Here is a 12635-nt window from a genome sequence, read left to right on the forward strand (position 1 = left end):
GTGGAACGTGGTGAATCGCTGCGTGTTTTGGAGGTCACCCGCCTCTTGTTGCTGCAGCTGCTCCCTGCCCCACGGAACTCACTAGGTGCTCCCAGTTCCAGGGGACTCTTCCCAGCTGGTAGGAGCAGGTGTCCCACGGCGGTCACTCTACGGAAAAAGGACGTCGTAACCAGCCTTTAAACCATGAGCTCCCTCACGATCCACTCCTTCCGGGAGATGATGAAAAGCCTGCTGAGCTCATCCAACTTTGATCGGGTGTTGAGTAAGGTATAGTTGTAGGTAGGATTGATGCTTGGCAGTTGCATAGCATTTGTTATATGAGGAGTGCATCCTCCAAAGTGTATCAGCAATTTAGGATATAGATATGTAGGTTTGGCAGTCTTTGATTTTTTTTTTTTTTTTGGATAATTTTGATGGATAGTATTAATGTTTATTTTAAAGCATCTTTCTACATTTAAATTTTCACAGTTGTGGGAAATTACGGGGGCGGTTAAACAATGATTATTTAATGTAGCTGTTAAGATTCAAAAAGTTAAAGCTCATGTCAATAAAACATGTCAAAGTATGGAAAGTAAACAATCTGAAATCATACTCTAAATTCTCTAACAGCATTTTTCTTGCTTTATTTATCTGTAAATTTTGATTATTATGGATGAAAATATTTTATCAGTAAAAATCCAATCCATCCAAGTTAGTGGGTTTGAACCTGTAGTCTATAGACCCTTGTGGGTCTATAGACTATGGGCTGGTCTACACTGGGGGGAGGGGGGGATCAATCTAAGATACGCAACTTCAGCTACAAGAATAGCGAAGCTGAAGTCGACGTATCTTAGATCGACTTACCTCCCGTCCTCACTGCACGGGGTCAATGGCCGCGGCTCCCCCGTCGACTCCGCTTCCGTCTGTCGCCCTGGTGGAGTTCCGGAGTGGACGGGGAGCGCGTTCGGGGATGGATTTATTGCATCTAGACGAGACACGATAAATCAATCCCCGATAGATCAATTACTACCCGCCGATTCGGCGGGTAGTGAAGACATATCCTATGTCTAAGGAGTCAGCGAAAGGTTGGTGTTAATATAGAACAGTGTTTTAAAACCTGTGGTCTGCAGACTATGTCTAAAATTTCTAAAGGGGTCTGTACCTCCATTTGAAATTTTTTAGAGGTCCACGCATGAAAAAAAGTTGAAAACCACTGTTCTAAGCCTATATATATGCAGCACACAGTCACTGTCTTGAGAGGCTTACAAACTAAAATCCCAGTGGGATCTTCTCAATTTAAATCCATAGGGTTGTGGAAGAGGGCTGTCCATTCTAGGAGATGCAATTGCAAAATCAAGGCCAAAGAGTATGATCCTCCAAGCTCTCACATGAGTACTGCTTCCTCAGATGAGAATTCAGTGGGACCAGTTGCATGATTTAGGCCTACTCTTGCGAATAAGGATTTGTAGGATCTAGTCCTGATTAGCCAGTATACAGAAAAAGGGGTGGGATGCAATGAAATGTTTAGACAGAATCCTGACTTTCTGAACACCCGATGTCTGATGCCGTGATATCCAGTATTTGTATTTAGGCCTCCATCTGACATTTGTACTGAAAGTAAAATTGTTTTTCTAGAACCCTGACTTTCCAAAATATGTTGTCCCCTGAGGCTTTTGTAAAGGTCAGGAGCGACAGATGGTTTGGATTGTTCAGGTTAGGATTTTTAATATTACAGTATTACCAGTATTCTTCTCCTCAGACTAGGTGATAACACAGGAGAGGTTGTTTAAAATGTTATTTCACAATAGCTATAATACCTCTCTGTTTTGTAAAAAGGGGCTTTATAGCAGTAGCTGAGGCCTGGTCTACATCTAAAATTTAGGTTGACCTAGCTATGCTGATCAGAGGTGTAAAAAATTCACACCCTGAGAGACATCGTTAAACCGGCTTAATCCCCAGTGTAGACCGTGCTAGATTGATGGAAGAATTTTTCTCTCGGAGAGGTGGATTTACTACGGCAACAAAAGAACTCCTTCAATGGCTGTAGTTAAATGTCTTCTCTACTGTGGTGCACCTACACCACTGTAATGTTTCTAATACAGACGTATCTTTGGACTCCATTTTAGGGTTTTTTTAAATACTGTTTCGGTGATACCAATCAATAGTGAACTGATAATGTTATGAATATATTCCTCAAAAATAGACATACATATGCCATCTTTAGTAAAATATTACTACTTCCAAATGTATAGTAAGAATCTCTTACTGAAATAACTTAATATTTCCATCTCTATGACATTTCATCCTAAAGCCACTTTGAATGATCTATTTAAAAAATAATTTTGCAGGGATGAATATAGTTACAGAAACTACTTTTTCCAGTTTTGTGGGCACCTTATGTCTATTGTTCTCACTTTTGAAATATGCAAAACTTTCAGTTGTTCCAACTGGAATTAGGGGAATGTATTTTAAATGCTGTAGATTAACAACTCCTAGGCATTAGAATCAATTAACTCTCCTCCTGGCGCTTGTCTGCATGGGGAAATTTACCCACATAATTATTCTGCTATAGTTACTCAATATCTTCCCATGTGGGCATTTTTATTCTCAGAATAAGAGTTCAACACAGTGAGTTATACTAGTGTAATTATAATAGCAAATTTTCCTGTGGTGAAGCCTTGAATATGTTGGGCTAACATTTCAAAGTATTCCTTTCAAAATACTGATTTAGTTCCATTATTTAAATATTAACTGACGTTGCTTCACTTTAAGGATTACTCATGTGTTGCTGATTCTCATTCTGTCAACAAGAGGCTGAGCAACTGTGCTAGCCATCAATGTCATGTGGGGAAAAATCAAAGCAAACACTTAGTAGTAACTTTCCATTAGCTTTATGTCAGGTATAAAGTCAGACAAGTCAACTTTCCATTTTTAATAAGAGTTCAGTAGAGTTTGTCTCAAACAACTCCTGAAAGCTCAAGATGATTACAATAAACTGACGGAGTGCATATTTGAGACACAAGATGGGTGAGGTAATATCTTTTATTGAATCAACTTTTGTTGGCGAGAGAGACAAGCTTTTGAGTCTACACAGAGCTCTTCTTTAGGTGAAGTTGGTCCAGTAAAAGCCATTACTCACCCATCTTGTCTCTTCAATATCCTGGAACCGACATGGCACCCCAACACTGCATACAGTGTGCATATTTTTTTTTATAGGAGGTATATATTTCCCTAGGGAAACAATTTGCAACTGGAGATTTATAGAAACATCTGACTTGACACTTAAACCATAATGTTTTAGTTCTTTATTTTTCTCCTCCCCTCATTAGTCTAAAAACTGAACCAAGATTTACTTTCAAGTTGATCTGTTTACTTTGAGAGCAATCACTAGACTTGTAATTGTCCGTATGTTTCCCCTTATTGAGATTTTGAATTAATAGAATTTTGTTCCTCATTTCTGTTTGTTCAGATGACCGTTCTTTCTGCAACTCCTGGAAAGGTTGTTTGTGAAATGAAAATAGAGGAAGAGCACACAAACAGAGGTGGCACGTTGCATGGAGGTTTGACTGCCACACTGGTAGACGTAGTGTCAACAGCAGCATTGTTGTACACAGAAAGAGGAATGCCTGGGGTCAGTGTGGATATGAACATTACGTATGTATTGAACATGCTTACTGTCAAATGTTAAATCTTAATGTTTGATGTGTTCTACTAACAAGGCCTGGATTCTGCTAAGTTTCTCTTCCATGGTCTAGCTACCACTTTAGTGACAAACTGCAGTCTGAAAGAACAACTTCTAATAAGCTCAGTATAGATCCTGTTTGGGAATATCATCAAGTGGTCGAGACACTAATTTGAGGCAGTCTAATGTTCTTTAAGCTCCCTCTTTTATTACGTTTGGTTTAATGCCTTAGTTATCTTTAGGTAACAAAGTCCAAATTCTAAAGTCTTCTCATGTGTGGAATTTCAGTGGGAACATTAGTGTGAACTCTGCCCGAGGAGAAGCTGCAAGATTCAGGCTTGTGAAAAGGTGCAACGGGTTAACTGCAAACTGACTCTGGTAGCTCCTTCAAAAAATTATTTTAAACAGATGACTGTTCCCTGAGTTGTAGCATGTTGTATAAAACGATTGTTCTGTTTTTTATTCAAGATACATGTCTGCTGCTAAGATTGGGAAGAGATATTGATCACTGCTCAGATTTTGAAACAAGGAAGAAGGCTTGCCTTTGCCAGCGTGGATGTAACAAACAAGGCAACAGGAAAGTTCGTAGCACAAGGCAGACATACAAAATACCTAGGACATTAATATAAGAAAATGATATCTAAAAAGGAAAGTTTGTGCTTCAGAAGCTAGCATTGAATTATTTTTTCTAATTTAAGCTGTATCAAGTTACCACGATCTGAAAGCAGTTAAATGATCTATGTAAAATGAGTTGGTCTCAGTCCCATTCCTAGTGGACAATTGTTCACACTGTAATTGGCACCACTTCTGAGCTTGTTGCAGTCTTGGTAGAGAGACCAAGGACTGAAGAGACATGGAGAACAATGTACTTTTTTTGAGCCTGAAGATAAGGTCAATGTTCAGGCTCACTGGTGGGACTGTGTGGGGAAGCTTTCTGCTCCCCATTCTGTACCTCTCTCATGCAAACATGTTTCCAGTCTCCAGGGCTGTCAGTTCATAACCTTTCAAAAACCAAAGCAACTAACCAACTGCATTTTTTTGTCCTATGCTATAAAGTGATATTAAAGTAACAGGTGTTACAAATGCAGTATTGCTGTTTTAAATTACTAATCTGGAATAAGACTATTTTGCAAATGGGAAATGTAATATATTGAGAACATAGGTAAGTCTTTATATTTGGCAAATGCCTAACTGATTAAAAAATTCAATAACTATTCAAGAAGTACACATTTAATAAAAGCTCTCATACTCCTACATTAAGTAAGCTCATTCAGCCCAGATGAAGAAACTCTTTTCTATGTGGAAAGTTGTATAGTTATACTGTGCTAGAGCAGTGTTTCTCATCCTCAGTAGCTCATGACCTCTAGGGGTGGGATTGTGCATCACAAAATGCAATCAGGAGGGTTGTGAGGTGTTGAAAATTTCACAACCATTCTGAAGCAAAGAACACTTCCAGAATAACTTTAGGGGCAGCCAAAACCTTAAAGTGTATGAGGTCAAGTAATAGTATAGAGAGTTATCACTGACATTTTTATTCTTTAATATAAAATGCAAGGGGGTCAACTTTTTCCAAAATGACCATACCACCTCTTTTTTTAAATTAATGTATGTAAATATGGCATGGCTCTGTATTTAAAAAGTCTGACATTCTTGCCAAGACAAATTGACCCATCCAGTTCTTGCTTTTTATATACAGTAAAATGGAAAAAATCTTTCCTATTTTTGCCATTTAATTCATTAAAAAAAAAAAAAAAAACTTTTCCAGTCATCAGTATCTATTCGGTTTACAGAACGATCATACACTAACCATTTAGTGAAAATAAATTTATTTTAATTAATAGTATTGCACCCACTTTGTTTTAACTGACAAAGAAAATCTGCCATTCTGCAATTATATACCTTTGTCTTAAGTAGGCTATTGCCTATCTGTGCACTGAAACAAATCAAGCTCTGTCTCTACCATGCCATCTAATAAAAACATAGGCCCTTCCCACATGGAATCAAACACTGTTACTGTTGGAGATGAGTGAATAATGGGGGAAATGATTAACTGAATATTTTATTTGCAAAAGTTGACAAAATTAATCAATTCTATGACTAGAGTTAGAAATTCATCAATGATGTGAACTATTGCAGTAAACAGGTTAGCCACTATCCTCTAGTCATATCAGTCAAAACTTCCATTTTCTTCATTGCTGCTTATGTTGGTGATGGAATAGAGAATGAGCCGGTCTGTATTCAGAAGGCATCTGCATAGCTTTGGAAACAGAATTTAGACTTCAATGGGAGTATAATGACTGCAGGATCAGGCCATTAGCATTTACCTTTGCTGTAATTCTAATGCAGTCATTTATGTTGCATTTAGTCCCTGTTGAATAATTAAGAAAATGGGGATATAAATGTTGTTAAGCAGGCCACTTGTTTTGGATGAAGCTGTTATAACTCATTTTAAAGCATCTTTGAATGTTTACATCCCTCACAGTTTATGCAGTTTGATAAATGGGGGGCGGGGAAAGAGAGATATGAGATACTTGACTAGAGAACCTATCTTGGTCTGTAGACCAAAATCAGACCCTTACGTGACCAGGGTTGCCAACTCTCCAGGATTGTCCTGGAGTCTCTAGGAATTAAAGATTGTCATGTGATGAAACCTTGAGGAATAGGCATTGCTACACTGTACTACCTTGCTGAGATAGTCATTAAGTGTTTTTAAGAATCTCATTACTTTCAAAAGTTATGGTACATGAATTGAGCCCCACTTTGGAGACCACTGCTCTAGAGTAAGAAGCAGGTGTAATGACGTATGTAGAACTTATCTGCATTACTGTTATCTTTATGCTTTTCTGACTTATCTTGTGATTACTGCTACCTAAGCTCTGTGGCTGTACTCATGAAGCCTCTTGTTTTCATCATTTCCTTTGCCCTAATTAGCCCCCAATAATTTCACTTGGTCTGATCATTTTTATTCACTTATCTACATTCTTCCTTATAACATCTGTGGATATTTAAAATGTTTATAGGAATTAATGACAAAGTTGAGAATTTTTTTCTAGGAGGTAGATGCTGTGTATCAGCTATTCATTCATACCATGAGACTGTCATCATATTTTAGACAGTTTGACTTTATACATGTAACCTGTTCAGTAAAATAGAATTTGCACTTATTTAGATTGCACTCAGAGTTGGATTCTGATATCCCTATTCTGAATAGGTTTCCCCTATTGAAATGGCAGGGATTACTCAAAATAAGGGACTAGTCATTTTGAGTAAAGAGACCAGAAACTGAGTGCAGGTTAGTCATATATACCTCAGTATAATAGCAGTAACAAGTAACTATGAAAGAGAAATTCCAGATCAGATGTCAGTAAAAATGACAAACCAGCATGTGGAAAAATGCCAGAGCTGAATGGTTCAAATTCATTTTGAATATCACTATAAAAGCTTATTCTCTACTTGGGTTTATAACAGCAAACACACCAAAAGATTGAGAGTTATACTTTTGGACCTTTCAAGTGTCTAGCTAAAGTTATGGCTAGGAACGCAAGACTAACCTGCTAAGTTGCATGCTACACTTAAGATTTTTTTCCAGCATTAGAGCTGGTTGGAAACTGTAAAAATGCAGATTTCTATTCATTTCTCGTGTTCTGTCAATGTGTCAACTAACTGATAATGACCATTAAAAAGTCTGAAAACTATGTTTGCTTACCAGTTTTTCTTTACTTTCCTCCAGTTCAGGAACTCCTGCCTTTCTGATTATATTCATAATTAAAATAAACATACCCATATTTGATTCAAACAGTCCTACAATGAAAACAACGAGGAGTACTTGTGGCACTTTCGAAAGCTTATGCCCAAATAAATGTGTTAGTCTAAGGTGCCACAAGTACTCCTCCTTGTTTTTGCTGATACAGACTAACACGGCTACCACTCTGAGTCCTACAATGTTATTTTTGTAATATCTGCATATAGAATTCTACAGGGTTTCTAGACAGAAAAAGTTGGTTAAATTTAGGCCAATCAACCTTGACATTGTCCTTAACTATGAAGGAGTAAAGGCAGGAAAATTTATTAGTTCAGCATCTCAATGGAAACCCTGTGTAAATAATTAAGAACACAAGGTATACACTAATTTCAGTGCAGGTAGATTAATCAAGAGCACAAAACAGCAGCATTCTGGCCTGATCATTTATTTCACAATTTAGGCTCTGTCTACGGTGGCAAGTGAAAAACAAAACTTTTGTTATTCAAAGGTGTTAAACGCATCCACACACCCCGAAAGATGAGTTTTGCCTATAAGCGCTGGCATGAACAGCGCTTTGTTGCCAACACTAACGCAGCTCATTGTGGGTGGAAGTTTGTCAGCAGGAGAACTCTCTCCTGCAGACAAACAGCAGCTACACTGCGTGCTTTTTAGCTGCATGGCTGTAGCAGCACAGCCCTGTTGCTAAAAACTGGATAGTGTGGACATAGCCTCAGGGTTCCAATCCTAAAACCTAATCTGCATCATTGACTTTAGTGGACCTGAGGATAAGCATCTGCCCTTGCAGAGCAAGTTGCAGGACTGGAGCCTAAATTTGGTATCTGGAAGTAACCTACCTCTCTATTGAGATGCGATCTCCATGCTGTGAAAGTTTAAGAACTCCATACTTTAGAGAAGTTTGAGAGCAGCCTAGTGGAGAAAATGAGTGTTTGCCCCTCTCTCTAAAGTAGGGACTAAAGTTAAATTCTAGTTAGGTCTTGATGGATAGAGCTGGTTCCAATTTACTTCTAGGTTGAAGTTCCCTTTCTTGTACAAGTGGGTGAATGACTTACACTGACACTTCTGTAGTTCCCTAGTTGTGGGAGAACATTATGATCATTTGAATGGCTCTGTGCTTATGCTTCATAAATCATGACTTTAGGATGTTGCTAGTACAGGGCTGGGCACTGTAACCATTGTTGGCCTTATAAGTTTTTTGCAAGATCTCCTGTGCTGAAACTAAAAACAGTTTTTCACAAAAGCTATAGAACAAAAGACTGCTGCTAAGAAAAAAAAAACCCAAGTCAAAAAGCTAAGTTTTACACTTTGAAAAATTGTATTACTAGTCCACTTAAAGCCCTTGCTACTACTGGCAAAAAATCTGCTCCATAAGTGATGGCCAAAGTGGAGGAATCTTCCTCTGGTGTCCAACCACTGGCAAGCAGGGCTTCAGAACTTGGAATTTCCACTAAAACTACTATTCTCAGCAACCCTTCACCCCCCCCCCCCCCAAGTCTTTACACCTCAAAGAAGTTTCTTATAATTCTCAACTCCTCTGCATTCTTAAGGTCTGTAGTATTCCAATGCAGGGGAGGGTGGAACCAGCACAGAGAGGCAGTGAGAAGCCTGCTGCAACAAAAAAGTGGCCCTTGCTGCCTTAAGGCCAGAAATGGTTTTTGGAAAGGAAAAACCCTAATCCCTACAGGAAGCTGAGGATGAATGATATCTTCCCTTAATTCTAGACCCAATTAAAAATAGGGAAATAATTAATCTATACAGTTTGCACATTTGGTTAAAATGTATCTATGAAAGTTAACCTTACATATTCCCACACTTACTTTGAGGCACAAGACACATGGACTTTCTCCATATACATAACTATAAAAAACCCTCAAAAGAACATTAATTTCAAAGTAAAATACTAAAATATTATGAACGCAATCTTAATTTACTACCATTTTATATATGCATTAGGACGCGGCCTTTCATTGCCTAATCATACTCTTTCCCACAGGACCCTTGAGGGAGCAAAAATGGTATGAAGTGAACTCAGATGATCCTCTGCATTGTTCATCAGTGGGATTCACACCCAGGGTTTTCAGATCCACAGAACAGATCTAGACTGTTTGAGCTGAAGGAGTAACTCCGCTAGCTGGTGTACTATACTGTGTAATGCACTGAACCAGTAAGTTACATATGCAGCAATAGCCCCATTTTTGCAGACAACATACTCAAGCATATGGAGATGACACTGTTTGAGGCAACTTGACTGTAAATAACACTTGCATCTGCCATATTAGAGAACTGTGTAAGCATACAAGCCTTGCTCAGTAATAATGGTTGTGAAGTGCACACAATTAATACCAGGCACTAGTACTACAGAAGAACTCAATCATCTTCCCAATCCAGTATTTCCATTTTGCATCTCTCCCCCTCCCCCTTATGAAGATTTCATCTCTATGTAATTGCTTTGGAACATGGGTGGTGTAATTGAAACTTTCAGAAAATGAAGGAGCATCCAATAAGCTCTCTATGCAAGTAGAAATTTCTGTGGTTTGTAACTATCAAATCTAGGACTGGACTTTCACAAGAATAGCCAAAGGCCCATCCCTGTTCCCAGCACTATCATCTTGCTTAATTTCATAGTGTTACTTTACACCACAGAACTACCAGAGCTGTTTAAAAAAAGTCTGAAAAGTTAAAATTAGCAAAACTTTCTACTTTTCATTAGCCTTGTTAACAGGATTAAAAACTTTCTGCTCAATAAATTAAGCTGAGGCATGTAAAAATTCAGCAACACCAGTTAATTTAGTATTGTTATGAACTTTTGGAAGCATGGGCTTAATAACAGAAGTGTTATGTAAATGTGTTACAGCTGCTTGACCTATGATGCATCATTTATTGTAGCAATTTAAGTGTAATCTAGTAAAGATCTGGGGAAGGGATTTTATTTAAAGTATAATGGAGGAATAAAGTATCAGTTATTCAGTAGGTGGATAAGATGTAAAAACCTAGTTCAACCTTCAGTAAGCTCCTGGCTCCAGACCCTTCTCAGACCCACTCTTCTCTCCCACCCTAAATGCAACTATTTCCTCATGTTATTTGGTACGCCACAGTAACTACTTACCGGTTTCTTCATCTGGACAAAAAGCTATGCTACTGAGTAGGTTAGGAGTGGAGATTTGGCATTTTGAAGCTTAAGAGGATTATAAAGTGCTTGTCCCATAAATTCATATATTCCATAGTTGGTAGGTAAGCATCCTCTTCTGCAAGCATCCTTTTCTACTGCCAAGATACATGGAAAACTTGGACCAACCACAGATACTTCTAACCGGTCTGCTCTGTTGTACCCAAATCCCTGCCCAGGTTTCAATTCCTATCACATTCAGACTTAAAAGCCACAAGAGAACTCTCCTACCAAGAATCAAGTAGGACTCTTGCTACAACATGGATAGTGAGAACAGCCTCACAGAATTTCGTATTTTTCCTGTTAGACTGTTTAAGGACATAGAAGGGAGGTGTACATGTGTCAAAGAATATTAAATAAACAGCTCAACCTTTTCAAAAGGTATGTTTTGGGTGTTTATGCAGAACTGTTACACATACTTAAGTTAGCACTATTATGCTTCATAAAAGATTTAATAAAATGAACCCTAGCCTTTAGAGTTGTGAAGATTGTATCAGCTCACACACCTAGCAGGATACGATCCCAAAGATGACCTAAAAATAATAGCTCAATGACATGAACTGCTCTCATAGGGTGGGAATTTTAACACCAGAATATTCAATGTTCTCCATAGTTGGAGATACTCTGCCTCATTTTGTCAATGTGAGAAATTCAACATCCTTCCAAAATGCAAGGTCTCTTGTGCCCTTCCCAAGAGGAGAGGAAAGATGGTGAATCCCCTTCTCAGAGCAAGAGATTTAAGTTTCGTAAATACTGGGGGGGGGGGGGGGGGGGGAGAAGGAGGGGTTGAAGGGAAGCCAGCCTCCTACACCTTCCCTGGGCGTCAGAAGGCTACAATGACATCCCAACCCACCTATTAAAACCGGTTTCCCTTTCTCCTTTCCTGACAAACTTCTACAGTTCTGTTACTTGTCAGAAAGTTGAAAGTTTGGTAGTGATATATAATAGATTTAATTTATCAAAAAGAGTGTAAGAAATAATGTATAGCTTGGAATGGGAAGTGTTTTCAGAGTATACTACTGTTTAAATTGAGTTCTGCCACATAATGTAGGTCTGATACCTATACATCTATAAGATTCCCATACAAATCCATAAGACAGCAGCAATATAATTGAGTACAGATTACTTTCTGGAACAGAATTTTAAATTAAGATGAAGGATCTGGCCACTGTGGATAAACCTGGAGAGGTCCTCATAAACCAGTATCTTGACTTTCTTTTATGACTTAAAAGATTCTATAATTAGAAACACCAATTCCCTGACTAACTCTTATCCTTTGAGTCATTTGCTTGTCAGTGACCAGAATCTCAACTGAGATGGCCAATGCCACACCCTATAATTATTTTGATCAAGGACAGAGTGAAACACTAATTTCCACCCAAGATGCATTGCCCAAGACAACACATGAGCAACCTTGAACAGTTCATTAGTAGGTTACAGTATTCAAACAAGACTGCTAAAGACAATATTCTAGAAGTGGAACCGAAGTTTCACCAAGCTGTAGTCTGGTGTTGCTATTTGTCTCACAGGTCACTGAAAAGAAACAGTTACCAGTTAGGAACTGATCCTACCAGCACTACTGACAGTAATACCAATTTTCAAGTACTCCCAAATGCCTAGCAGCATTTTTCAGGATCAGGCCCTAAAACAGAAGTAGGGAAAAGAGGAAGCAATGTTTTCTTAATAAATTGAAATTATGTAATTTCACTTCAACAGCCCTTCCCTTTTGAGGGACTTGCCAGGACAAAAAAAAAGGGGGGTGGGGGGAAAATCAGTAGAATTCACAGTGCTTCTGGCACACCAGCATGCCCTTAAGTGAATTCAGCTGCTTTTGGTCGCTAGTTTAATATTAATGTTGTCACATCACTATATTTTTAAATGCCAGACTGATATTACCATAACCATATCAGATGCTGAGAACATGTCTTAGTCTCTCTAGTGAAAATTAGTGGCAATGCTTAGATTGTTCTACAAGCTTTCAGTCTGAAATATTTGTGGATGACATATTGTAAGAAAATAGTATGAGCTAAGTAATTAAACGCATGAGC

The 12635-nt window shown here is 38.3% G+C and overlaps 1 protein-coding gene across 1 annotated transcript; it reads left to right on the plus strand.

The window, feature by feature from the left end:
* Window positions 1-124: 124 nt before the first annotated feature.
* Window positions 125-7356, plus strand: ACOT13 (acyl-CoA thioesterase 13). The gene is given in 4 exon segments (XM_005281402.5): window positions 125-267; window positions 3449-3633; window positions 4130-4152; window positions 4155-7356. Coding segments are annotated over 4 exon segments (423 nt in total). The 5' UTR covers window positions 125-183; the 3' UTR covers window positions 4286-7356.
* The last annotated feature ends 5279 nt before the right edge of the window (window positions 7357-12635 follow it).

The sequence above is a fragment of the Chrysemys picta genome, chromosome 2, assembly GCF_011386835.1.
Source record: "Chrysemys picta bellii isolate R12L10 chromosome 2, ASM1138683v2, whole genome shotgun sequence".
Lineage (NCBI taxonomy): Eukaryota > Metazoa > Chordata > Testudines > Emydidae > Chrysemys > Chrysemys picta.